At 42.3% G+C, this 27,654-nt stretch overlaps 1 protein-coding gene across 1 annotated transcript; it reads left to right on the plus strand.

Annotated features, from left to right (window-relative positions):
- Positions 1–2,636: 2,636 nt before the first annotated feature.
- On the plus strand, positions 2,637–6,671 carry nkx1.2lb (NK1 transcription factor related 2-like,b). The gene is made up of 2 exons (XM_043686459.1): positions 2,637–3,090; positions 5,719–6,671. The coding sequence occupies exons 1-2, from the start codon at positions 2,637–2,639 to the stop codon at positions 6,654–6,656; spliced, it is 1,392 nt and encodes a 463-aa protein (XP_043542394.1). The 3' UTR covers positions 6,657–6,671.
- The last annotated feature ends 20,983 nt before the right edge of the window (positions 6,672–27,654 follow it).

The following is a 27,654-nucleotide window of genomic DNA, read 5'->3' on the forward strand; positions in this document are numbered from 1 at the left end:
TGTAATAAAGAGGTCGCCTGTAATCAGTGCGAAATCCAACTCACTTTGTAAATGTTCACCTCCACGAATGGATGGGCATACACCGTTTGAGTTCGGTCATTTTTTTGTTGTTGAGTTTTTGTTTTCGTGGTCTTTTCCAGAACTGTGGTGAGTTGGAGAACAGCTCAGTGCTACTGAGCGAGGAGTAATTTGCAAGAAATTAAAGGGTGGTCCCCGTGCTAAAGTTTATCTGGCATTGACAAGGGTCCACTGCTGTCCGTTACACCGTTTAATTTACATGCAAATGAACGCCAGTAGCTTCTCTCTCAATAACGGGGACAGTATCGGATACTGCAGCAGAGAGAGAGATAGACAAAGCTTTGTTTTCTTTTATTTCCCTATTTGTCTCGCTCTTAAAAACTCTCAGATCAGGGGTAATTACATAGCAGCCGACGACAGGGAGCATTCAAACTTTAAAGATTAACTTCAACTCTTGCAATCTATGAAGAGAAGGGCTGGTCATTTGCACTGGCTGAATGAGATATTACTTGTCAGCTTTCATCTAGCAGCCGCGACATCTATATGATCCCCTGCAATCGCTTGTTTTTTTTACAGTAACACAATTTGCCAGATATATTAGGGACTGTCCGTACCAGACGTTACATTTATTCAGCTTTGTTACCACTGATTGGTATGTGAATAACTTTAAGTACTTTAATCTTCTACTCCTTTATGCAATTTATTTACATGTAACTTCTGTGGATGTGTGTAAGGCAATGTGCATATCTGGATACTGCATGCCATTTTCCTCATTTATTTTCAGTGCTATAAGAAATAAAACTACTTTGCAGAAATGGTAAATTTATACCTGTGTCTCAATTCGACGTACGTTGAAACTCAGAAGTTCAGAAGTCTCTATTGTAGATAAGAGGCATAAAACTAGATTAAAATATTGTATTGTTCTGAAGTTCACCTTTAAAATACCTTTTTATTATTTCAACATTATTTTAAAAGGGACTTGAGCACACCCAAACATGCAAATGAACGCCAGTAGCTTCTCTTGCGGCTTGAATAAAAAAAACTTTTTGAACTGGTTTCAATATTTGCATATTTCATTGTATCTCCTTGTCCTGTCCTGACAAATCAAATGCACTTGTCTATCAATCATCCAACTGCCCGTGTACATCACCACATAATATGATCCTCTACAGCACTGAGCAAAAAAGTTTCTAAAATAACACACAGGAGCAATCTTTAGCGTAAATATTAATTTAGACATAAATCAGAATAAAGTCATTACACAAGACGAAAATGTTATGGACGCTGATTGAAATCTAATAGCCTATTTCAATTTGTCATATTACAGAGTGCTTGGTGTCGTTGAGTGAAGTCGAAGGGCTGCAGTAACCCCCTTGGGTACCAGCCTTTGATGGTCTAATAATGTTCACACATCCCACACCCCCTGCCGAAAATTACAACTGATTGTTTTGCCGATTATTTCACAGAACTTTTAATTTCTGCTTTCCAAAGGATCGTTGCCCGCGGTAATTGCAAAGGACCTGTCCTTGTATGTGTCAGGAATCTGAAAGAGAAAGAGAGAGAGAGAGAGGGGTGAAGGAGAATGTAATGTTTATGCTTACCACCAAATTTGCTTTTTGGTAGCTGAGGGACGCTCCAAGTCATAAGGAAACTGATGCTGTAAAGTTGGACTTTATGTTTAAACGGGACGTTATAAAGCATTAAAAAGGCTACTGAGGTCATTGGACTCTGATTTCTCTCTACAGATGCTACCAGACCCGCTGAGATTTTCAAGCAATTACTGTTTCTATTTTTGTTTCTAATTCTCAGCATCCGTGTTTTTTTAATTTTGTTTTTAAAATCGCGATATTTACCATTACTTTTACAATTAAAATAAAATATACCTTAGAAAAAAAATTACCTTAAAAAGGCCATTTTTCATTCAATAAATTACACCAATCACCCCCATTAGCGGGCCGATATTTATTTTTGTAATAATGAAGTATAAGAATTGGTTAACTTTAATTTCTAGTCAAGCGTTCTCTTTTCAAAAAAAAATCCAAGTCTTAGATCCGAGGAGTGACGTGTGAAAGAGAAGATTAGGTGTTTAGGTACAAAATAGTTCTTTGTTTGCCACCCCCCCCCCCCCCCCCAATTATTAAAAGAAAGCGCCACCCTCTCCCAAATAAGGCTATTTAGATGCTTTACAGATGAGTGGGACTGTGCTGAAAAAATCCTGACAGCCAAGTATATCACAGGCAACATCATTCGTCTCTCTCTCTCTCTCTGTGATGTAGATTAGAAGCTATTAGGGGCAATGGATTAATTTGTAGCCAATTACAAAACGTTGCTGAATATGAATGCATAAATAACACGCAGTCTGGCGAGTACCAGGGGCAGAAATGTCTAGGGGGAGTCCTAGGGGAAACAGCGAAGACTTCTGAGGATCCGGAGCACTTTGTGACTACACGTTCGTGCCCTTGATCGACGCCAGGGGTGCACAGGAATCAAAGATTTGGCTGCATATAATACAGCCTTTTATTTTTTAAAAAAGGACTATTAAATAGTTGTTTTGTGCGTGTGGGGGGGGGGGGGGGGGCGAGGTTTGGGGAGGGGGGTGTGGGGGTTGTTCAGAAGTCATGAATGTGAACAGAGAAACGGTTCAGCCCGGTGATATCTCCTTGCCATCAGCGGCAGTGGCAGATCCGATATCTTGTACCATCCACACTGAAGCCATGGATGTGAATGGGGACCAGAGGCTCCCGGGCAATGACCTAGCTCCCTACTCCTGCCCGGCAAGCCGGGACAGGCCAGGGGACACGCAGGGCATCTCTGCTCAAGAGGCAGTGGTCGTGGTTCCTGCCCCAACCAGCAACAATAGGACCACCTCGTTCTCGGTCTTGGACATTTTGGACCCCAACAAATTTAACAGCAGCAAACGCCGGCAGTGCAGCATTCTCTACAGAGCGGCCAGCGAGTACACAGGAGCAGCGGCGGGGGAGAGGGCTGCGGATGCTTTCTGCGAAATTGCAGACCAGAAAACGCTAAGTGATAGCGGTTTGCACACATGCAAGAAGTCCGCTGACATAATCAGTAAGTATATCGAGGTCCTGGCGCTATCATAACGCATCTCGGCGCGCACAAGTGGTGCTCTAAGTTTTTGTGCCGGTGTGCAGAAGTCAGCAGCGCCGCTAAAAACACAAGAAAACCGCGATCAGATTTTTAATAACAACTGCAAAACCACAGCCTCTCCCTCCACCCCTGCCCTTCGTGTGTATACAGCCGAGAGCCGCTGCCAGTGATGACTTCTGGCTGCAGGCGCTTTAATACGGGTTATGTTAAGGCAAGCTTTTCATAGCCAGTTATGCCCATGGTGAACTGGCGGGTATAGTGAGCCAGCGTTCAATATTATAAGAAATGGAGGGAGAACGTCTCCTTTGAAAATGATCTTAATAGATCTTCGTTGGGCGATTCCGTGTTGGTTTGGAGTGGTTTGTGATTCTCAAATTACTTTGTGGTTATGATAGATTTTGCAAGTCAATATGGGTTTCGCGTCCTGAATGAGTCCATCCTTAGAAACCACCGGATTTTTAGGTGTAATTACCTTTGTATCATTTGAAGCTTCTTAAACTGCAGTTGGCTAGTCTCTTTTTTTATAGAGGTCGCTTGCCAGGAATAAATAGGAATCGCTGCCGTTTAAAAGGCGTTTTAACCAATCTTTCAAAGACATCTCTGGAGTTTATCCTTCATGCTTTGGGCGACAGATTCAATTTTCTCTCTCCCCTTCGGTTTTTAGGACGAATCAGACTAATTGTGACAAAACGCTGGTTATCTCTAGAAAAACAATTAAATTTCTTCGATTACATTTAAGGTAAAATGTGCTTAGCAGCGTTAAAGAGCTCTTGTAATGGCGGAAATCGCCCCAGAGTGGCATGTTGGGTTGGGGTGATCGATATCCTATTATCGAATTCTGCATATCTCTTTCAAACAGCTTGCAAACACTCCTAAAACGTCTAAATTATAGGGTCAAAATTCGGATAATTACTCGATTAAAACGTATTACAGTTATTAGTGGCTGTTATTGATCGTGTATTGCTTTCGACCCAGACTCCAGATTGCAACCTGCGCACGTCTTTCAAAAAAAATGTACCAACTTTCCTGCCACAAATCTGGTGACACAAGGACGGAAAGACACAACAGCATTATTTTCCGTAGACTTAGAAGTAGCAGCCTGCACAGTTACATTATTATATGGCGCATGATCTGGTGGTCAGTCATAACACCCGATATGATCCAGGTGTATTATTCTGTTAAACTTTGAGTATGTACAGTTATTGTTTGGACCAAGTCAAGCATGTTATACACAAAATAAGCAGACCAGCCGCAAATTAAAATAAGAATGCGTTAGAAGGTCAGCTAGTTAATTGCGGCCGTTCCCAGGGGACAGTTTCTATAATAACAGGCTGGACGTTGCTCGTGTTTGGAAGCAGATTAAATGATGGGAGGGCAAACATGAACAGTATTGTAAAGCAGGAGATCCAGGCAGAGAGAGGAAGCTATCCTGCGACAATATGCAATTTTTATTAAAGGTGGTAAATGTTTTTTTAACTGCTTCATTCTTGCCCCCACCCCCACCCCCGTCTGTCTAATGAGGCCTTAATATGATCACAATTAATGTAAGTGTCCAGCAATTAGTTTCTGTAATAGACGGAATCCCCCTTACAGACACCAATCGAGTTTAATTAGCATAGCTTTGTATCTTTTAGATTTTTAAAATAATAACAGGTCACTTCTAAAGTTTGTAAACGATACAAACGCGTGGAGGAGAGTACTTTTCAATAGTGTATAGTATTTTTAATAAATAATTGTAAATATTAGTCATTGGTAGTTGGCCCAACAGATTACTCAGATAGACTCAATGGTATATGCGATTTATTCTAAGCAGCAAGAATATCACACCCGATTTGGGTGCGCGGGAATGTAGTTACTCGGTTTTTGTTCACCAATGACACCGAGTGATGGCCGAAGGTATCATCCCAGTACTCGGATCAATTGATAATTTCTTAACTCACCCCTTTCCAGAGTAATCGAGGCAGAAAAGGCAAGCAAAATCTGTGCGAATTCAGCAATCTATGTTTCCTTCACAATTTTAACAGCATTCTCCTTCCTTGTGCTAACTGCCGATTGAAAAAATTATAACTTTTAAAACTTTTTGTAAAAAAAATGAAAAAGGGAAGTGTTGAAGTAAGTTCTTCCAAATTCCGGGACTGACAGAATCTGATTAAATCCAGCGGAGGACTTGAAAATATTATTCTCGATATTTATATCGTGCGGGGTTTTAATATTTGAGTCAATCTATACTGCGAACAGTAACATTAAATTGGATTCTGATTCTGCGTGCGTTCACATTTTGGTCACACATTAACGTTTAAACATGAGTTGGAAAATCATAGTTTGGTGTGAAGTATTTTTTTTAAGTATATATTTTTAATACAGGTTGTTTAGTTTCTGAAGTTTCATTTGAAACTGAGCGGTGATTATTTCAGAATCATTGATAAAACATTCAAAGGTGTCTCAAAACGTGTTTTTCCCCATATCCTTTCGTCTTCCAAGCGATGTACCAATGTTGAGCTTTATCTAATCTCCCGCCTTCTCTTTCTATTTTTTTTCCTCTTTCTCTGTCTCTCTCTCTCTCCCTTTTCCCCCTCAACCCCGCCTCAGAAGATGGAGATTTCCTAGACAGTTACAAAGCTGAGGAGTGTGAGAAGGACTTTTGCCGGAGTTTGGAGACCGCCGAGCAGATCTGTACCAGCAGCAGCAGTAGCCAGACCCCGGGGCGAGAAGAACCCGAGGAGTTCAGTGAAGATAGCAGCGGTGGGAGAGCAGGAGGAGGCGGTGGTGGTAATATCGTGGCCGCTGCTGGAGAGAGGATGTCCGGGCTGGAAGGAGACGCTGAGGACGAGGAAGAAGAGGAGGAGGAGGAGGAAGAGGAAGGAGGTGCAGGAGGGGAAAGTTTGAGCCCTCAGAGCCAGCAGAACCAGCAGCAGCAGCAGCAATGTCAGCAGCAGCAGCAGGGTCAGAGTCAGCAACAGCACAGGAGCAAGAGAAAGCGCAGCGGCTCGGACGCCAAGTCTGGCAAACCCCGGCGGGCCCGCACTGCCTTCACCTACGAGCAGCTGGTGGCCCTGGAGAACAAGTTCAAGTCAACCCGCTACCTGTCGGTGTGCGAGCGCCTCAACCTGGCCCTGTCCCTGAGCCTGACCGAGACCCAGGTCAAGATCTGGTTCCAGAACCGGCGGACTAAGTGGAAGAAGCAGAACCCCGGCGCAGACACCAGCGCTCCTACCGGCGGAGGAGGGACGGGAGCTGGGGCTGGAGCTGGGGCTGGAGGGCCAGTGGGTGGAGGTGGACCAGGAGGGGCAGGGGGATCGAGCTTGGGCGGCCCGGCCGGGGCTCACCTCGGGGGTCTCAGCCCCATCAGCTCGTCGTCTCCCGTCGGCGGGCCGCTCTCGGTGCACTCGGCTTACCCCGGGCCCGGAGGATTGGTGTGCGCCACCCAGTTACCCTTCCTGCCCTCTCCTGCCGCCGTGCTCTCCCCCTTCATGCTGAGCTCGCAGACTTACGGGGCCCCGGCTTTCTACGCGCCACATTTACAATAAGAGATCCGAAACGAACCCCCCACCCTTCCCCTCCCCAGCGCAACCCCTGAACCACACACGAACCCAAAGTAAACCCTGCCCCCCCCCAAACCAGAAAGGTCATCGCAGCTGTACACCAGGGTCTCCAAACATCCCCAGTAACCCTGGCTGTTTACTCGCTGTCTCAACTGAAGATCTGTAACACATCCAGACACCCGTCCAGGTGTCCAATATTGACACTTTGTATTTATCTTTGTTTTGCTGTTTAATCTTAATGAACTGCTACAAAAGTTGGAATTGTTAAATATTTTTCTCCACACTGTTTGATTGTTTTCTTTTAAACTGAGCATCTTTTTTGCACTTAACCAAAGTTTTAATTTGATATTTAATTCAAAATTCGGGATTCCTTAATCTTCATTTTCATTAATTCCTTATCTTAAAAAGGGACTGGGATATTCATGCTGGAACTACGACTCTTAGTCGCCAAGAGGACCATCGCTTCGGCGCCCACCCCCAACCCCCCACTCCCCCCACCGTGCCAGCATTCTGCTGCATTGCTGCCGGTTGTTTTTAATGTCACTTCACATATTTATAACATTTCTATTGCCTGATCGGTCACCCCGATGGCCGAAACTGCAACATAGGACACGTCATTGCCTCCCAAAGAAACTGTATGCTCTTCTTCCACCTCATGAAACTTGGTTCACCGGGAGAGGAGGGGATGTCAATTCGCAAATAACCTACTCTTTCAACAATTCCATAAAATGAAACAAACATGTCTTGTTCTCGATTTTCAAAGTAAGTGTGGTGCAAGGAAAGGGAGTGACAACCCATAAAGATGGATATGTTGCCTTTTGTTTGTAGAAAGTCGGTGTTCCTGTGACAGCCCTAATTAAAAATGGAATATTTCTGTCTGAAGCGTTCAGCAATGCATCCGGTATTACTGTTCCAGGTATTTGGAGGCTGAGGGACCTAGAGGACGAGAGTCTGTTTGGGAGATGGTTTTGTAGAATGACGGTCGCCTGTGCTGTTCCAGTATTTTTTTTAGTGCGTTGTTGAAATAAATATGCAGGGTTCGTTTTAGTCATTTTAACTCTTCCCCTGTAAACACACTGAATTCTGTACGTGTAACTGCGGCGAAAACCTTACGTGCAATGTACAGGAAGTGCAAGGCCACTATTCAAAAGATGAAACTAGAAATTTAATTATGGACCAAAAGATGCTGAAGATTCACGAACCTTTCCCTGATTGTGTTTTATTTTGGGGGACTTACTAAATCAGCTTCTCCAAAAACCCAAACTGCAGCCGATTCTCTGTTATTACATTAAATTTATTTTTGTTTTCCAAGTTATGTTAAAGAGAACTATTGCAAATTTTGCTGGTACTATAATAATAACTGGACGTTGTCACATTTGATTATAAAATCAGATTGCGTTATGGTCTCAATACTGGTAGATTGGAGATTTCCGAATACATGGAAGGCAGTTCCCAGCAGATATCGCAGTTTTGCATAGAAGCTTCTGTTACTCACTGGGAACAAAATCAATAGTGAAGATGTTTTCAGGCAATCATTCCCCTTCCAGTTAATGTGAGGGTCATAGCGTTGTCCTTCTGCCCAAAGTCGACAACTTAATAAACCACGTTTATTGAATGTCATATCAGAAAGTTGTTCTGAGGTTCTTAAAAGGGAGAATAAAAATAAACCTTTTTAAAAATATTTTAATCTCGTACTGCTAGTGATTCCATAATAAGTCTGTACCACACACGGATACTAAACTGGAAACTTTCCCCTAATGTCTCTCACAAGACGAAGACATTATTGCCTCAATACGTCACCTTAACTTGAATTCACTGGAAGAAACTTGTTGTCACTGATGGTTATGCATTATTTTTGGCAAACTGCCTGAAATAGTTTCTAATTCTTAATGGAATGATACTGAATAAAACCCATTGGAGTCCAAAAACAATTTATATTGATAATTGTGTTGATATCTTAATATTATTGTAAACCTATTGTTCGTTTTCTGTTAAATGTGTCATGAAACACCCAAATCAAGGTCTCAGGGTACATAATTTACAAAAGTACAAGTTCTGGATATTGTTGACAGAGAATGCTTTCTCTTGTGAAACCATTATTATCCATTACTTGAATTATTAATTGTTGGATGAGGGAACCGTCTAGTCTAGAACTGGAAAAGGCAAAAAAAAATCAACATTCTTAATCATTTTTTAAAATTAAAACGCCGTGACACGGAGAATGCTAACAAAACACATACAATGTCAAAAGGATCTGAGATTTTGTTGTTTTTATTTACACTGTATATTTATGATGTTCTATAGTTGAATTTGTAATTGATGTAACTTATGAGAGAGTGGTACTCCGATATTATATGGCTAATGAACGAACGAGCACTTTGGTAGCTAAAATACTTTAAATGAACAATCAATAAATGAGTCTATGCTAATCACCTTTATTTTGCCTGTTGTATTTTAGTGACAATGCACTCACTGGCAATAAATATATTTGATACATTGTACATGCATTCAGCGTTTTGAGCAATTTGCAGCCTTATTAAAATTCGACCTTACTTTTTTTGGAAAGAAACGCAACAAACGAAATTTGGACGGACATTCTGGTCGACTCGTATTAAACCGTTTGGGGCCATCTCGGGTCTTGTTTCTCTCGACCCTCCCGCCTTTCCTCCTCCTCTACCGCGTGGGCAAAATGTTTTGGCCTTGCCTTCTTCGACACCCCTTTTTGTGAATTCATGCTGCGCCTCGGAATCATTGTATCGTCTTTCCTCTTGAAGTCTTCCTGTCTTTCCCTGAACACGTTATCAACCAAATCTCGTAAATTTGCAAATAAAAGATGTTTTGAGGTGCGAGGAAATAGAGATGGGAGTGTGACCTGGAAGTTAGGAAAGACCCCACAACATTATCCACAAAATCTTACAGTTAAAACTATGTTTTTTGTTGTTGACTGCACTATGGTTTCCAATTCCTCAGACACTCGTAATTTCATTCATTGATGGTCACTTCCTTCGCCTATTTACCTTCTTTTTTCTCTCTGCTTCATCTTTATTTAAAACAACAAAGGATTTTTGCCCCCGCCCTCCTCTGCTTTTTCTTTCCCAACTAACGTTTTGGTCTGTAATTTCTGTAAACGCGCTCACACTTTCCCATTAACATGTCAAAAGGTATCGTCGGGCCCAACTCACACAAGAGAAAAAAATGATCAGAAAACGAGGGTTAAGTTTCAATAAGAGTACGAATGTGCCCATTAAAATTCCTTATTCGTTGGATTTGTTCTAATGACCTTCCCGATTAATATCTGATTGTTGTTGTCACAGATGGTTTTTGAGCTCATGAAATTTCCATTAGATGGAATTTAAAGCGATGCTGGCGCACCTCCGTTTTCCTAATTTAACGAGACTTGCAAACCCGAGGGCCGTGTTCTCAATGCAATTTACTGTGTTTCCCAACTGTTGGTACAGTAGCTTGTTGGTGACGGCCTTAAACGATATCCTTCTAATCCTATTAACTGTTTGTCCTTGTTTGCTTTCCTGAGTGAGGTTTTTTTTGATAGCCTTTTCTGTGACTGTTGGCATGTGAAGCGTGAGGAATTCATAACGTCTGACACTTTTTAAAAAATGCATCGCTCCAACGAAACTGATCATCTCGAAATGCAAATTGGGTTGATGAAACCCCAAGTTGTCGCCTTTGTGAAGAAAGGACGCCCTCTGCAGCAGGTCCGATGCCCCGGTCAAGACTCTGCTCAGGTCACCTGGGCAGCACCTCCATACATACCCAAACAGAATATTGGATTTAGAACTTTGAAATTAAGTGAAAAAAAAAGAGAATGCTGGAGAAACTCAGCAGGTCTGACAGCATCCATGAGGAGAGAAACAGCGTTAATATTTCTAGTTGATTATCATTCCAACCTCTCTTCCTCAATGACTTAACTCTGATTTTGAGGTTATGTCCTTCTGTCCAAGACTCTGTCACGACTTTCTTTCTGTCTACACTTGCAATTCCTTTCAAAATCATAACACTTCAACCAAATCACCTTTAATTCTCTATATTACAGAGAATACAAGCCTAGTTAATGAAATCTGTCTCTATAATCTAACCTTTGGTACTCTGTTAACACCGTGGGAAATTTGTACTGCATGCTTCCCAAGTTCAATTTAGTATTTCTCAACTGTGCTGCCACTGTACATTGTCCTACTAGTAGTGTTTTGTACAGCTGAAGCAAAATTACCTGCCTTTAATATTCTGCACACCCCAACTGGGCAGCACAGTGGCCAGTGGATAGCACTGCTGCCTCACAGGACCAGGGACCCAGGTTTGATTCCAGTCTTGGGTGATTGTCTGTATGGAGTTTGCACATTCTCCCCACATCTATGCAGGTTTGCTCTGGTTTCCTCCCACAGTCCAAAGGTGTCCAGGTTAGGTAGATTTACCATGCTAAATTGCCAATAGTAAGCAGGGATGTGCAAGCTAGGTGGATTAGCTATGGGATATGTATGGTTACAAAGTCTGGGTCGGATGCTCTTCAGTGGGTCAGTTTGGGCAGAATGGCTTGCTTTCACATTGTAGGGATTCTCACCCCCTCACCAGCAGGTATAAATTTAACATTCTGCTAGCTCCTTTTTTTCTGCCTGATATTTCGCTAATCTTTGTGCATAGACTTGAAAATCATTTGGACTGCTACTGTTTCTATCTTTTCACAATTTAAATAATACTCAGATCTATCTTTATTTGGCCCAAAATGGATGACCTCACTTAACTTCATTGAAATCCATCTGCCACAGTTTCATTCGCTGACTAATCTATCAATGTCTCATTGTAATTTTATGCTCCTGTCTACACTATTTACTACATCACCAATCTTTGTGTCATTGGCAAACTTGAATGTATAGCTTTCTTTTGACTTATCAATGATTTAATACATATAGTGACGTATTGAGGCCTCAGTACAGATCCTTGTGGGTTACCACTAACTATTTCCATACAATTTGAGTACATAGCCATGGATTACTACACTCTTTCTTTTATCCAGTCTCTGAAATTGTTCAATAGTTTATGTTGGAATTTATAAGCATTTATTATAGCTAACAGTCTCTTATGTAGAATCTTATCAAATGCCTTCTGGAAGTCCAGATAAATGACATCAATTGGCAACTCTGCCTACCCTTTTAGTTACAGCCACAAAAATGTTTAATTAGGTTAATTTGAGATGACCGATCTTTCACAAATCCTGTTGACTGCCTCTCATCTGCTCAAATTTCTGAGCATTCAGCCATTCTGTCCTTATTTATAATCTCCCTACAGCAAATGTCAGTATGACTGTAATGTTTGGAACCAGGTGTTGACCTTGTTAACTACAAGATCCTTTATTTGGGTCGTTAACCTGGGCCAATCAGGAAGCCCGGACTGACCAATATATTTTGAATCTTGGGGTGGAGGGTGTTGCACGCAGCAGTACCCTGCAACTGCAGATTGCGGTGGTTCACGGACTCCCAGCCCAACTGCTTGTTCTGTGGCGCTGTGGAGTCCGTGGACCACATGTATATTGAGTGTGGGCGTTTGCACTCCCTTTTTGATTTTCTGAAAAACTTCCTCCTCTGCTTTTGGTTGCACTTCAGTCCCACGCTCCTGATCTTCGGGCACCTGGTACAGAGGAAGGAGGGCAGGTCTGAAGACCTCCTCGTGGGTCTGCTCCTGGGCCTGGCCAAACTGGCCATCAACAGGTCGAGGCAGCGGGCCATGGAGGGGGTCGTTAGGGCTGACTGCCTGTCCCTCTTCTGTGGTTATGTTAGGGCCCGGGTGTCCTTGGAGAAGGAGCACGCGGTGTCCACCAACACCCTGGAGTTGTTCAGGGAGAGGTGGGTGCCGCAGGGAGTGGAGTGCATCATTTCTCCCTCCAACTCTATTTTGATTTAGTCCCTATGCTCTTCTTCACTGTTTTGATCACACAGCACTGCCCTTTGATGTGAAGGGCAGTGTTTGTCACTGGCCACCCGGGTGTTTTCCTATCTTCCTGGTGGTGGAATTTGAATAAAGATTCGTGCACTTTGTGTCTTCCACTGTGTCTCACACCTACACACACACCATGGGTGCTGGGGAAAAAATAAACACTACCGCACTTAGGTGGTAGTGTGAGGGTTAATATAAAAAAAAGGACGTCAAAAAAATAAGCAAAAAAAAAATATTTTGAATCTTGGGGTGGAGGGTGCTGCACACACACACACCATGGGTGCTGGGGAAAAAATAAGCATTACCGCAGTTAGGCGGTAGTGTGTGTGTGTGGGGGGGGGGGGGGAGAGAAAAAAAAGAAAAAAAAAGGAGATTCACACAGCATTGCCCTTTACAGAGAAAAATAAATAAATAAATAGGAGATTCACACAGCATTGCCCTTTGATGTGAAGGGCACTGCTTGTCACTGGCCACTTGGGTGTTTTCCCTATTAAAAAAAATATATATTTTGAATATTCTCAGTTCAGGGACTGACTCCCAGCTGGCTGCCACCAGCCAGTGTTCAGTGCGCAAGTAAATAAAGGGTGACTTGGTGATGGGATATCAGCCGCTGTGCTGTTATTTTAATGACAAACCTATAGTATTGCCAATGAAGGAGAAACACTGTTGAAGTTTTTCATCTTGCACTCATCAGAACAAATGCAAGAATGTCAAATTTCAAATTTATGCAGCACAAACAAGGATGTTGATTGGTTGGCAAGTCAGCTCATTTGGTCAAAGCATTGCCATGGAGTATGCACCAATGTCCCCCACAATTTTCTTTAACACAGGAAAGTCATAATGTCTGGACATGTATTCTTTATCTAGACAGGGACAGGATAGGGCCCTGCAAATTCATAGATATGGCTTCTGACCACCCCATGGCCCAACACTTCAATTTTCCCTCCCACTCCACCAAGGACATGCAGGTCCTTGGACTCCTCCATCACCAGACCATAGCAACATGACGGTTGGAGGAAGAGCGCCTCATCTTCCGCATAGGAACCCTCCAACCACAAGGGATGAACTCAGATTTCTCCAGTTTCCTCATTTCCCATCCCGGAGGAGAAAGTGAGGTCTGCAGATGCTGGAGATCAAAGTTGAAACTTTATTGCTGGAACAGCACAGCAGGTCAGGCAGCATCCAGGGAACAGGAGATTCGACGTTTCGGGCACAGGCCCTTCCCATCCCCCCACTTTGTCTCAGTCCCAACCCTCAAACTCAGCACCACCTTCCTAACCTGCAATCTTCTTCCTGACCTCTCCGCCCCCACCCCCACTCCGGCCTATCACCCTCACCTTTACCTCCTTCCACCTATCGCATTTCCAACGCCCAAGTCCCTCCTCCCTACCTTTTATCTTAGCCTACTTGGCACACCTTCCTCATTCCTGAGGAAGGGCTCATGCCCGAAATGTCGATTCTACTGCTCCTTGGATGCTGCCTGACCTGCTGCGCTTTTCCAGCAACACATTTTCAGCTCTGACAAAAGTAAGTCAGCCACATTGTGAGCCCAAATGATAATCTTAAACTGGTTGTTCATCTAGCTCTTAACACATTTGAGATTTTTCAGAAGTGCTGACCAATACTATGATGTACAATGTCCTCTCTAGGACTTCTACTAACTAATGGCACTATGTTCACAATTTTCCAACCAAAAGAAACAATTCCTATGCAGGAAGGCTTTGGGAGATTGTAGAGAAAACTTCTGCAACCTTTCTCACATACTTTCTCTAAAATCAGGCATGTAAATCATATGGTTCTAGGAATATGTGAGCCTTTTGTGTATTTTCTTTCCCCCAATTGTTTATTTGCTGACATTAGCTTTAGCGAATTCCAGTCTTCACTGCAGTTAACTGGACAATTTATGCATTAATTAAGTGTGAAATCCTAAAATGTTTGCAGGCGGGATTGAAAACCTGAAAAAAAAGATGAAAAGTTTGCAAAATCCTAAGGCGCTATATAAATGTAAGCATTTTGCAGCTTTGAGCAGGCAGTGACATGGAGGAAGCGAAAAGCAAAGTGAGACCCATAAATTACAAGAAATTTACTTAGCAACGTCCTCAAGCTGGAGTCTCATCACGGCGACCATGGCAATGGGAGGAACAATAGTTTCCAACCAGCATGTTTCAAGCTTCTTTCATGTAGACCTGAAGGTAGATTCATAACACTGGGCATAGGACCTGCTATTGCTTATGGCACAATGCCAATGAAGTCCTTGGTGCCAATGTCATAAAGGGAAAATGTAGTGCATGTGGGCAGCATTTAATCCAGTCAGGGGAGTGTGGGAGGAGGGGGTGGAGCTTAGAATTAGGCAAAAAGGGAGGGACAGAGTGTCCATCACCTTTCTGACCTCCTGTGATTCAGTAAAGTGTACAGCATGTCTTCCTACCTGGAGGTTAATTAAGGATCTTAACTGCCAATTAATCGCCAAACAAGATATATAAAAAGCTAATCATGAACATATTCAATGACTGAGCTTCTGTAACCCTCTGAGGTAGATGCTGATGTTCCAAGAGTGATAGGAGGCTGCTCCATGCCAAATGGAAAAGCCACTAGGAATAAGCTGGACTGATTCCTGTGATGCAGGATTGACATATGAGGAGAGATTGAATTGGTTTGGATTACGTTTGCTGGAGTTCAGATGAATAAGGGGGGAAAGGTGTGGATTTCATCGAAACCGATACGATTCTAACAGGACCAGACAGGAAGGATGCTCCTAAAGAAAAAGAACCAGAGGTCACAGTATAAAGATACACAGTAGGTCATTTTAGACTGAAATGAGGAGAGATTTCTTCACCCAGAGAGTGGTGAACCTGCGAAATCTGCCACCACAAACAGTAGTCAAGGCCAAGTAATTGTATGATTTCAAGAAGGAGTTGAATGTAGCATTGGAAGCTGAAGGATCAAAGGAGATGGGGGTGAAACAAGAACAGGTTATTGAGCTGGTAATCAGCCATGATCATAATGAATACTGGAGACAACTCTTAGGGCTGAATGGCCTACCTCCACTCCTATTTTTCTAAGTCTGTTTGAGATTCTGGGTGGGTGGCGTTGGTGTGAGCATTCCTGATTGGAAACTTTGTAGACCATAGAGATCATGCCCAGTAGCTGGAACCGTCCCAAGTTACACATTACTCTCAGTAATTGTTACCCCCACCTCCCCACACCCCCACCCGAACCTATCTCAAACTCCTTGCCAGGGCAGGCTGGCTTGTGTTGATGAGACAGATCAAATTAACTAATTTCATGATTTCTGGTCCTGGATGATCCAGCAATGGTCACTACTTCCAGTGGTATTGTTGACTCTGAAGAGATTCTGGTCTCCTATCAGCTTTTGCAAGCAGCATCTTCACTGTAAAAGAGATGTAAACCCTGATACCTTGCCTATTGGGTATAGAATTGTGTTGTACTTTCCAGAAATGACTGTGGTAGGTTTTCTCCCACCCTTCCAGCATACCACCAACCCATCTGGTACATTCAGCACAGTAAGAGCCACTTATATTGTCATAAAGTCATGGATCAGTGTAGCCTAGACAACATTACAATACTAGAAGTTTAATAATCCTAAAATAGGTAGCAAGCCAAGAGAATGGTGTGTTACCTTCTTACAAGTACTTTGAATGTACTCTGGAACTATTTGCAACTGACCAGTACTCCACCCCCCACTCCCACAAACCCCCTTCACATTATTGATGTTTCCATGAGAGTCATACAACGTACACTGTGGGAGTTGGTTAGCCCAGGTAGCTGGATGGCTGTTCAGATTAATGCCAATGGCATGGGTTCAACTTCTAATAGTGGCCGAGGTTACAAAGAAGGACTCTCCTTCTCAAACTCAACCCTACCTAAGTGTTAAACCACCATCAGTCATAGCTCTCTGAGGTGCTCTGGAACTATGGTGATATTACACTCTCTCACTCATTCCTACACTAGGCATCTACTCTTGAATATTCTCTTACATGACACACACACACAAAGCATCAATACCTCTTAGCTCATGTGTCTATATAGCCTTTTAGCATATTACTTTTCTGTAACACCCAGAGCCTGTTTGTACCAGGGATACATACATTAAATGTCAAGAAGAGCATAGTACTTTCAAATGGCCCCGATTCTTCTTGCACAAAACCTCAAAACCATAGGCTGCCATGGAGAAAGATCTTTGAAGTGGGGAAACTGACTAACCACTTGAAATTGACCAAATATGTCTTAGGAAAATTCCGTTGCAAGTTAGACAGCCTGGACTGCCTAAAGGTAGCAGCTTCAAGGTAGAGTTCTCAGAGACGCAGATACTGATGTGCAAGATTTCCTCTTACTTGTCACACATCAGATTGTATGGGAACTTCCCTGTTAAAAGAAATGTAAGTATTTATATATGGGGCCAAATATAGGAGGTTATATAATGACATGGGCCCCATTTATAGCTACGCTGTGAATTTGGGAATTCAACTACATTGAAGCTTGGTTGGCTGACTTGTTATATATATTCCTTATTCTTTGAAGCAGAGCACTGTGACCTTGGATGACCTTAGACATCCCTTTAGTAACTTTGCTTAAGTAATATCCGAGAAGGAGTCAGCTGCTTAAAAAAAATTGAAAGCTATTGTATGTCTGACTACTATTGGCTACACCAATAGTTTGAAACCCGAAAGGTGAAGAATAACTCCTCCTTTTCTTTCAAATCAGAACCACAGAATTACACGTGAAGCATCCAACAGCTCACTCCAATCAGCTCACTGATGCATATAAATTTCTTCATTGTTGGGAGGGTAGATAATGTAGGTTGCCTGGCTGAGAGATCTAGAACAGGGGACACAGTTTCAGAGTAACAGAGAGTCCATCTCACACTGAGGTGCAGAAAAATGTCTTCACTCAAAATTTGACAAATCTCATAAGTTCTCTCCAGAGGGTTGTGGAGCTTGGTGTTTGAGTGTGTTCATGACAAGAGATGAAGAACTTTTGAGATATTAATAATATTAAAGGATATGGGAATGGTGCAGGAAAATGGCATTGAGGAGAAGATCAACCATGATCTAATGCAATGATGGACCAAACTTGATGTGCCAAAGAGGCTAATGCTGCTCCAAACTCCTAAGTGCTTGTGTAAATCAATGTTGAAGGCTATCCACTGCAAGCAGTATTTCCAATGCCTAGACTGCTTTCTTATCCTTTTAGACCCAGAAAGTGGATTTCATGTACAATGAAGGTACATTAATTTCAGGATCAAATTAGAAGTTCCACTGTGACTATCATCACCACTATCCTTTATGACACTAGTGGGTACACTTGGAAGTTTATGTGCTTTTTGATAAATTTTAGAAACAGGATAAATTAAATCAGTAAATAGTTGTAAAGTCACAAGTATTGTCATTTTTATTGCTTTGCTTGAACTCTCGGTGCTCTTTTTGTGTGGGCAATCACATCATTTCTTTCAAAGGAACTTGGGTAAAATTCAATTGCCCCATAACTTATATATCTGTTTTAGATTGGTTTTTAACAATCCATTAGCCTACTCATAAATCTTGTTGATTCTTGAAATGTTTGGAAAATATTCTGAACCATAAAAATACAATTATACTGAATTTATAGAAACAAAGTAAATCCGTTGATTAAACTGAACAATGTTGAGTTACGTCCATGTGATTGTTCTCCCTCCCTACTTCACCCACTCTTAGCACTAATTTAGCTTTTTCTGAAATACATCTATGCTATTCAGATAAACTAACCCTTGCGATGACAGATTCCATATTCTAATTAACTGCTGGGTAAGTAACCTTTTGTAAACCTATATTAAAGAATAAATGACTGGTTTGGGTATCTGAGCTAATATAAAGAAGGGCAAGGGAGCAATCGCTCTCCTCTCCCCAGGCTTCCTTGTTAATGTATTAGCAATACAAGGATGACATGATTTGGAGATGCCAGTGTTGGACTGGCACAATTACACAACACCAGGTTATAGTCCAACAGGTTTATTTGCAAGCACTAGCTTTCGGGGCACTGCTCCTTCATCAGGTGGTTGTGGAGTATAAGATTGTAAGACACAGAATTTATAATAAAAGTTTACAGTGTGACGTAACTGAAATTATATATTGAAAAAGATCTGGATTGTTTGTTAAGTCTGTCATCTTCTAGAATGAACATATTGGTTTCAGTTCTTTCATATGTAAATTGCAGAACATTTAAAACTTACATTCTCAAGTGAACTTTAACAAATGGTGTCATGTCGGCCCAGATAATGGATTGAAGGTGTGAGGTGCCCTGTGTCTATGCCCCAATGTTCAGACCGATTCTAATCTAAAAATATGGATTAACAAAATCTTACATGGATTCATGCAGTTTTTCAGCAAAATGAAATGTAATTCTGCAAGTCCAAATTCACCCCACAAACTTATATGTGTATGTGTCCATGTGTGTGTGTGTGTGGATGGGGGGTCTGCGATTTACATTTGAAAGAACTGAAACCAACATGTTCATTCTAAAAGATGAGAGACTTAACAAACAATCCAGTCTTTTTTAATATATAATTTCAGCTACATCACACTGTGAACTTTTATTATAAATTCTGTGTCTTACGATCTTATACTCAACAACCACCTGATGGAGCAGCAGCGCTCCGAAAGCTAGTGCTTCCAAATAAACCTGTTGGACTATAATCTGCTGATGTGTGATTTTTAATTTTATACAAGGATGAAACTGTTCTGACACAAGGGGGAGCTTTTACCTACAAGTACAAAACATCTTGATATGTGAAATATACTTTACAAACTAACATGCTCTCAAATAGGTTGAGAGTTTTTTGAGTTTTACTGCAGGTATTGGTGGGTTTGTTCTCTGAAACACTGAAGAGATTGTTCCAGCAATTCTTGTTTTTGTTTCAAAAAGTGAAGGAAAGCAGACAAACCAACGGGCATTGACTTCAGCCCTGTCAATCCTGAAAGTCCTCCTTTCCTACTACTGGGCCTTCAGAGCCAAAATTAGGAGAGGTTTCCCAAACTCATCAAGCAACAGTTTAATGTGGTCTTACTCATCAAATCATTCTTTAAGGACAATGTCCCCAGACACCACTATCACCTATCCCAGGATAATCCAACAAGGGAACAAATTGCCAAAGGAAATCATTGCAGCACCTTCATGAAATATTCAAGACCAATCTTCAGATTATTTCCATTTCATTTCATGACAGGACTAGAATTTCAGCAGGTTATACTTTTTTAAGATCAAACTATAAATGTACATGTTTTATAGATATATATTGTATATATGTGTGTGTTTATGTGGAATGTGGATATTAGTCTGTGGTGCAAACGCAACAAAAGCAGAAGCAAAATGTGATTGGAGGTCAATCTCATTCATTCCAGGACATTTCTGTAGGAGTTCCTCAGAATAGTGTCTTAGGCCCAACCATCTTCAATTACTTCACCAATGATATCCCCTCTATTATTAAACGGGGGTCTTGACTGATGATCGCACAAAGTTCAGCATGATTTGTAACTTTTCAAATACTGAAGCAGTTCATCTCCATATTCAGCAAGATCTGCACAACATTTAGACTTGAGTTATGAGGGCAAGTAAGGCAACAAGACAATGCAACAACCATTTCCAACAAGAGAGAATATATAACCGTCTACCCTTCACATTCATTGGCATTACTATTGTTGAACCTCCTGGAAGTCACCAGAAATTAAATTCGATCATCTTATCTCTACTTCTCATGATTTTACAAACCCTTGTAAGGTCACCACTCAACCTCCTACACCCCAATGAAAATACTTCCAGCCTATCCTTATAACTCAAATCCTCAAGGCGCAAATCTGCTAACAATACTCCAAATGCAGTCTAACCAGAGCCTTATACAGCCTCAGCAGTACATCTCTGCTCTGTATTCTCGTCCTCTTGAAATGAATGCTGACATTGCATTTTCCCTCCTAACTGCCAGCAGAACCTGCATGTCAACCTTTCAGAATCCTGAACTCGAACTCCCACGTCCCCTTTGTTCTTCAGATTTCCAAAGCCTTTCCCTATTTACAAAATATTCAGGGCCTCTATTCATTCTACCAAAGTGCATGACCTTACACTTTCCCACATTGTATTCTATCTGCCACTTCTTTGCCCACACTTCTAGCTTGTCCAAGGCCTCTGCAGCCTCCCCATTTCCTCAACATTACCTGCCCCTCCAGCTATTGTGCCATCTACAAACTTAGCAGCAATGCCCCAGGTTCCTTCATCCAGATTGTTAATGTATAATGTGAATAGTTGTGGTCCCAATATTGACCTCTGCGGAACTCCACTGTAATCCTGAAAGATCTTCTGCCAGTCTCTGCCATCTGCTAGTCAGCCAATCCTCTGTCCATACCAGTACCTATCCCCTACCAGCATGGGCTCTTATCTTTCACAGTCTCCTGTGTGGCACCTTGTCAAAGGCCTTCTGGATATCGAAATAGATCATGTCCACTGGATCTCTTTTGTTTAACTTGCTCATTCCCTCCCCAAACAATTCTGACACAATCTCCCCTTGACAAATCATGCTAATATGTACCATCACCCACCATCCCCACCCCACCAACACCACCCCCCCAGTCCCGTCATATTCCACAACCTCATCCTTCATAATGGTTTCTAAAATCTTACCAATGACCAAGGTCAAGCTGACCAGCATATCATTTCTTATCTTCCGCCTCTCTCCCTACTTAAACAACAGTGTTACATTCACCATTTAACAGCCTTTGGGACCCTCCCTGACTCCAATGATTCCTAAAAGATCACCACCACGTCTCCAGAATTTCCTTAACTATCTCCTTCAGAACTCTGGGGTGTAGTCCATCTGGTTCAAGTGATTAATTTATCCACCTTCAGGCTTTTCTGCTGTCCCAGCAAATTATCCTTAGTGATGACCACTACACTCTCCTCTGCCCCAGACTCTCAAAGTTCTGGGTTACCACTGGTGTCTTCCACCATGAAGACTAAAACAAAGTATCTATTCAGTTCCTCTGCCACTTCTTTGTTCCCAATTACTATATCTCCAGCCTCAGTATCTGGCAGTTTAATAACCACTCTTGCCTCTCTCTCACCTTTCATATGTTAAAAAAACTCTTGAAATCTTCTTTTGTATTACTAGCTAGCTTACTCTCATATTTCATCTTATCCCTATTGCTGTTTTAGTTTTGCTGGTTTTCAAAGTCTTCCCACTGATATTTGCCACATAGGATGTTATTTCCTTTTGCTTTTATGTTGTCCCTGCTTTCTCCTGTCAGGCATGGTTGCCTCATCTTCCCCTCAGTATGTTTTTTTTCCTGAAGGTCCTAAATGAAAACTTTGTGCTGGAATTCCCTAAAGAGAAGGAACTGGTGGAAGATGACCTCAGGGAACAGAATGTTGAGTTTCTAAGCCAAGTTGCTATTAAAAAGGAAGAAGTGTTGATCATCTTAAAAAATAGTAAGGTAGATGAGTCCCCAGGTCCTGACGGGATCTGTCCCAGAATATTGAGGGAGGCAAGAGAACAAATTACTGGAGTGTTGGCAGACATCTTTGCATCCTCTTAGGCCACAGATGAAGTCCCAAAGGACTGGAGAATAGCCAATGCTGTCACACTGTTGAAGGGTAACAGGGATAATCCTGGAAATTACAGGTTTGTGAATCTCACGTTGGTGGTAGGGAATTATTGGAAAAATTTCTTAGGGACAAGATCTGTACACATTTAGAAGCATATAGATTATTAGCGATAGTCAGCATAGTTTTGTGCAGGGGAGGGGGAAGTTGTGCCTCACTAACTTGATTGAGTTTTTTGAGGAGGTGACAAAGATGACTGATGAGGGAAAAGCAATTAATATTGTTTACATGGACTGCAGTAAGTCCTTTGACAAGTCCTCATGGTTGACTAGTGCAAAAGGTTAAAGTCACATAGTATCAGAATGAGCTGGCAAGATGGATCCAGAACTGGCTTCATCATAGGAGACAGAGGGTAATGGTGGAATAATGCTTTTTGGAATGAAGGGTGTGACTAGTAATGTTCCACAGGGATCAGTGCTGGGACATTTGCTGTTCATGATCTAGATAAATAATTTGGTGGAAAACGTAGCTGGTCTAATTAGTAGGTTTACAGATGATACAGAGATGGGTGGAGTTGTGGATAGTGAGGAGGATTGTCAGAGGATACAGCAGGATATAGATCAACTGGAGGCATGGGCAGAAAAATGGCATAATCCAGACAAATGTGAGATGATGCATTTGGAAGGTCAATTGCAAGTGGAAATTATACAGTGAATGGCAGAACCCTTAGGAGTATTGATATGCGGCGGGGTTTGGGTGTGCGGGTCCACAGATCATTGAAGGGGGCAGGGCAGATAGACAAGGTTGTAAAAAGGCTTCTGGCATGCTTGCCTTCATTGGAAGGGGCACTGGGTACAAGGATAGGCGAATTATGTCACAACTTTGTAGAACTTTAGTTAGGCCACACTTGGAATATTGAATACAGTCCTGGTCACTACACTACTAGAAGGATGAGGATACTTTGGAGAGGGTACAGAATGGGTTTACAGGATGTTGCCTGGTATGGGGGGGATTTTAGTGATGAAGAAACCTCCTGGAATGCAGGAGGTTGAAGGGAAACCTTGCAGAAGTTTATAAGATTACAAATGGTGGAGTTAAAATGGAAAGCATGAAGCTTTTTCCCAGGGTGGAAGGGTCAATTACTAAGGGACACATGTTCAAGGTGCGAGGAGGGGGGGTAGTTTAAAAAAGACGTGTGAGGCAAGTTTTATTACAGAAAGGACGGTGAGTGCCTGGAATGTGCTGCCAGAGGAGGTGGTGGAAGCAGACACAATAACAGCATTCAAGAAGCACCTGGACAAATACATGAATAGGAAGGGAATAGAGGGATATGGATCCTGTAAGTGAAGACAGTTTTAGCATGGAAGGACAAACTGTGGCAGTGCAAACTTAAGAACATCAGACCAAAAGACATAGGAGCAGAAATTAGGCCATTCAGCCCATCGAGTCTGCTCCACTATTCAATCATGGTTAGAGACAAAAAAGACTGCAGATGCCGGTATCTAAAGTAAACAGGTAGGAGGCTAGGAGAGCACAGCAAGCCAGGCAGCATCAGGAAGTGGAGAAGTTGATGTTTCAGGTGTAACTCTTCTTCAGGACTGGGGGTGGGTGTGATGTCCTGAAGAATGGTTACACCCAAAATGTTATCTTTGCACCTCCTGATGCTGCCTGGCTTGCTGTGTTCTTCTAGCCTCCTGCCCACCATTCAATCATGGCTGATAGATTCCTCAATCCCATACCTCCGCTTTCTCTCTGTAATCCTTGATCCAAAAGGGCCTGTTCCTGTGCTGTATTGTTCTTCGTTCTTTGATCTTTGTTCTTGCTTGGGACGAATATCTGCTGTGGCTCCCAAATTACCACCAGACCCTGCTTTTGTTCCAACCAACTCTGGCTGGCTCCTCCCTCCTGTCTTCATAGATACCTTTACTTAGTTGTAATACTGTTATATCTGACTCCACCTTCTCCCTCTCAAATTGCAGGATGATTGCTAACATATTATAGTCACTGACCCCTAGAGATTATTTCGCCCTAAAGTGCTAATCAAGTTTGCCTCATTGCACCTCACCAAATCCAGAATTACCTGTTCCCTAGGGGGCTCTACAACAAAATGCTCCAAAAAGAATCTCATCCACATTCCACAAATTCCTTTCCTTGGAATCTGCTGCAAATCTGATTTTCCCAGTCCACTAGAATATTGAAGTTCATTGTGATTATTGTAATAACAGCCTTCTTACATGCATTTTCTAACTCCGGATATATTTTCTGCCCCACATCCTGACTACTGCCAGAAGGCCCATACATAACTCCTGGGCTTGATCTATTTGCCTTTGTGGTTCCTCAATTGTACCCACAAAGATTCTACGCCTTCTGACTTTATATCACTTCTTACTCTCTATTTAATTTCATTTCTCATTAAAAAGGCAGCCCAGTCCCCTCTGCCTTTTTGCCTGTTGTTTCAATAGAACAGGCATCCTCAGATATTTAGTCCCTAATCCTGATTCCCTTGCAACCACGTCTGTGATAGTCACATCATTGTACCTACCAATTTCAACCTGTGCTGCAAGCTCATTTACCTTGTTTTGTATACTGTGCCCATTTAAGTACAACACCCTCAGCCCTGCGTTGACTGCCCCCCCTTCTCATAGCTGCCTTCTTATCTGCTGTACCGAAAGTTAGATTCCTGAACCTTTCCATACTCTCTGTCCTCTTACTTAATCTGAAAATGTTAATAGCCTTGCCTGACCTCTCGCCCCTTTAACCTTTTACATAATTTTCCATGCAAGATAGCCGCTTCCCCCATGCGCCATCACCCCCTCAACCTTCATTGAGCTCTGAACAAGGGTCACTGGACCTGAGACATTAATTCTGTTTTCTTTCTACAGATGCTGACAGACCTGCTCAGCTTTCCCAGCATTCTTAGTTTTTGCTTCAGAGTTCCAGCATCCTGAGGTTTTTAAAATTTTCTGTCCCATAAATTTGAACCCATTTCTCTCACATGTATTTATGAGCCCCATATTTACCTCTTTAAACTTGTTGACCCTGTGCCAAATAGGTCATGGCTCTCATAGTACCTGGAGACGAGTAGTTTTTGGATTCTGCTTTTTAATTTAGACCCTAGCTGCTTATATTTGCTCAGCAGAGCCTTTCCACTTTCTAGCTGCATCGTTGGTACCTATATGGATCACAACAATTGGATCTTTCCCCTCCAACCCCAAGGTCCTCTGCAGCCCAGATGAAATACCTTGAACCTGGGCCCAAGGCCATAGAGCCTAGCGTCTATTCCCCTGACTATACTATCCCTAGTTACAACTACATTTCTGTTTTCTCCCCACGAACTCCTGAATGTTAATTGCTCATCAGTTTGCTCATCTTCTCTACAGCTCCCACTCTCGTTCACACAAGGACCAAAAATCTAAGACCTGTTAGACAAGCTCAAGAGCTGAGACTTTTTCAGCACTATCTCCTGGATCCCTCTCCTTGCCTTAATCATAGTCATACTCTTCTGTCCCTGACCACTGACTAAACCCGAGGTAGTTAAACTAAAGAGTGTGACTGCATCTTGAAAAATCCAGATACCTTCCCTCTCCCTCTCCCTCATGTGTCACAGTGTTCGAAACTCAGACTCCAGCTCATCAATACTTGCTACAGATGTTAAAAATCACACAACACCAGGTTATAGTCCAACAGGTTTAATTGGAAGCACTAGCTTTCGGAGCGACGCTCCTTCACCAGGACAATCACCTGAAAAAGGAGCGTCGCTCCGAAAGCTAGTGTGCTTCCAATTAAACCTGTTGGACTATAACCTGGTGTTGTGTGATTTTTAACTTTGTACACCCCAGTCCAACACTGGCATCTCCGAATCATTGGGGTCCACCAGCTCCCATATCATGCAGGCACAATACATCACTTGGCCCGGCATTTCAATTTTAATTACTTAGTTCTTAATTTGATTTCCAAAAAATTCTACTGGCCTTTTAGATTGTAACCTGTGAATATTTCTCCTACTTACCTTCAATTTGAAAGTAACTAATAGTCACATTAGTAGCTACTATCAACTAACAAGCTTATAGTTTACCTGCGATGTCGCTGCTCTGAGCTGGGCTCCTTATCCTGTTTTAAAAAACCTTACAAACTATGTGCCAAAATAAATGCAAAAAGCACCCCTTCCCAATGCACTGAATTCCCACACTGCCTCCAAATTTCTTGAACTACAGTATATACACACTTGGGCCGTGTCACACTGTGGATGTGATCTCCTCTCCTGCCCACGCACAGGTTACTGGTTCCTGCTTAGAATCTCTCTTATTTGCATTGGTCATTGCTCATCACTTGTGTGGGACAAAAATTCTTTGCTACCTGTCAGCCCAAGCCTTGATATTTTCCAGGTCTTGCTGCAGTAGGACAGGGACTGATCGAGAATCTTAGGAATCAAGTGCTGAACATTATGCAATCATCAGCAAACATCCCCACTTCTGACATGATGATGGAGGAAAGGACATTGATGAAGCAGCTGAAGATAGTTGGACCCAAGACACCAACCTGAGGAACTCCTGCAGAGATGTCTGGAGCAGAGATTACTGGCCTGCAATAAGGACAGTCATCTTTGTATGTGCTGGGTGTGAATAGGTAGAATAACTCACCTTGCTACAGTCCAGCTGATGGTAATCATGAAGCATATGTAAGGTATAGACAGGATAGATCGAGTGAATCTTTAGAAGAGTATAAAGGCAGAAGCAATATACTTAAGAGGGAAATCAGGAGGGCAAAAGGGGACATGAAATAGCTTTGGCAAATAGAATTAAGGAGAATCTAAAGGGTTTTTACAAATACTTTAAGGACAAAAGGGAAACAAGGGAGAGAATTAGGCCCCTCAAAGATCAGTAAGGCGGCCTTTGCGTGGAGCCGCAGGAAATGGGGGAGATGCTAAACGAGTATTTTGCACCAATATTTACTGTGGAAAAGGAAATGGAAGATATAGACTGTAGGGAAATAGATGGTGACACCTTGCAAAATGTCCATATTACAGAGGAGGAAGTGCTGGATGTCTTGAAATGCATAAAGGTGGATAAGTCCATAGGACCTGATAAGGTGTACCCTAGACCTCTGTGGGTAGCTAGAGAAGTGATTGCTGTGCCTCTTGCTGAGATATTTGTATCATCGATAGTCACAGATGAGGTGCCAGAAGACTGGAGGTTGGTAAACATGGTGCCACTGTTTAAGAAGGGCAGTAAAGACAAGCCAGGGAACTATAGACCAGTGAGCCTGATGTCGGTGGTGGGAAAGTTGTTAAAGGGAATCCTGAGAGACAGGATGTATATGTATTTGGAAAGGCAAGGGCTGATTAGGGATAGTCAACAAGGTTTTGTGCGTGGGAAATCATGTCTCACAAACTTGATTGAGTTTTTTGAAGAAGATTGATGAGGGCAGAGCGATAGATGTGATCTATATGGACTTC

This window comes from Chiloscyllium plagiosum, unplaced genomic scaffold, assembly GCF_004010195.1.
Source record: "Chiloscyllium plagiosum isolate BGI_BamShark_2017 unplaced genomic scaffold, ASM401019v2 scaf_3909, whole genome shotgun sequence".
Classification (NCBI taxonomy): Eukaryota; Metazoa; Chordata; class Chondrichthyes; order Orectolobiformes; family Hemiscylliidae; genus Chiloscyllium; species Chiloscyllium plagiosum.

What these genes read in the sequence shown, in the direction of transcription:
- nkx1.2lb (XM_043686459.1), top strand. Translation starts at nt 2,637, where the DNA reads ATGAATGTGAACAGAGAAACGGTTCAGCCCGGTGATATCTCCTTGCCA. An exon ending in GAAGTCCGCTGACATAATCA is followed by an intron (nt 3,091 to 5,718) that starts GTAAGTATATCG and finishes ACCCCGCCTCAG; the next exon opens with AAGATGGAGATTTCCTAGAC.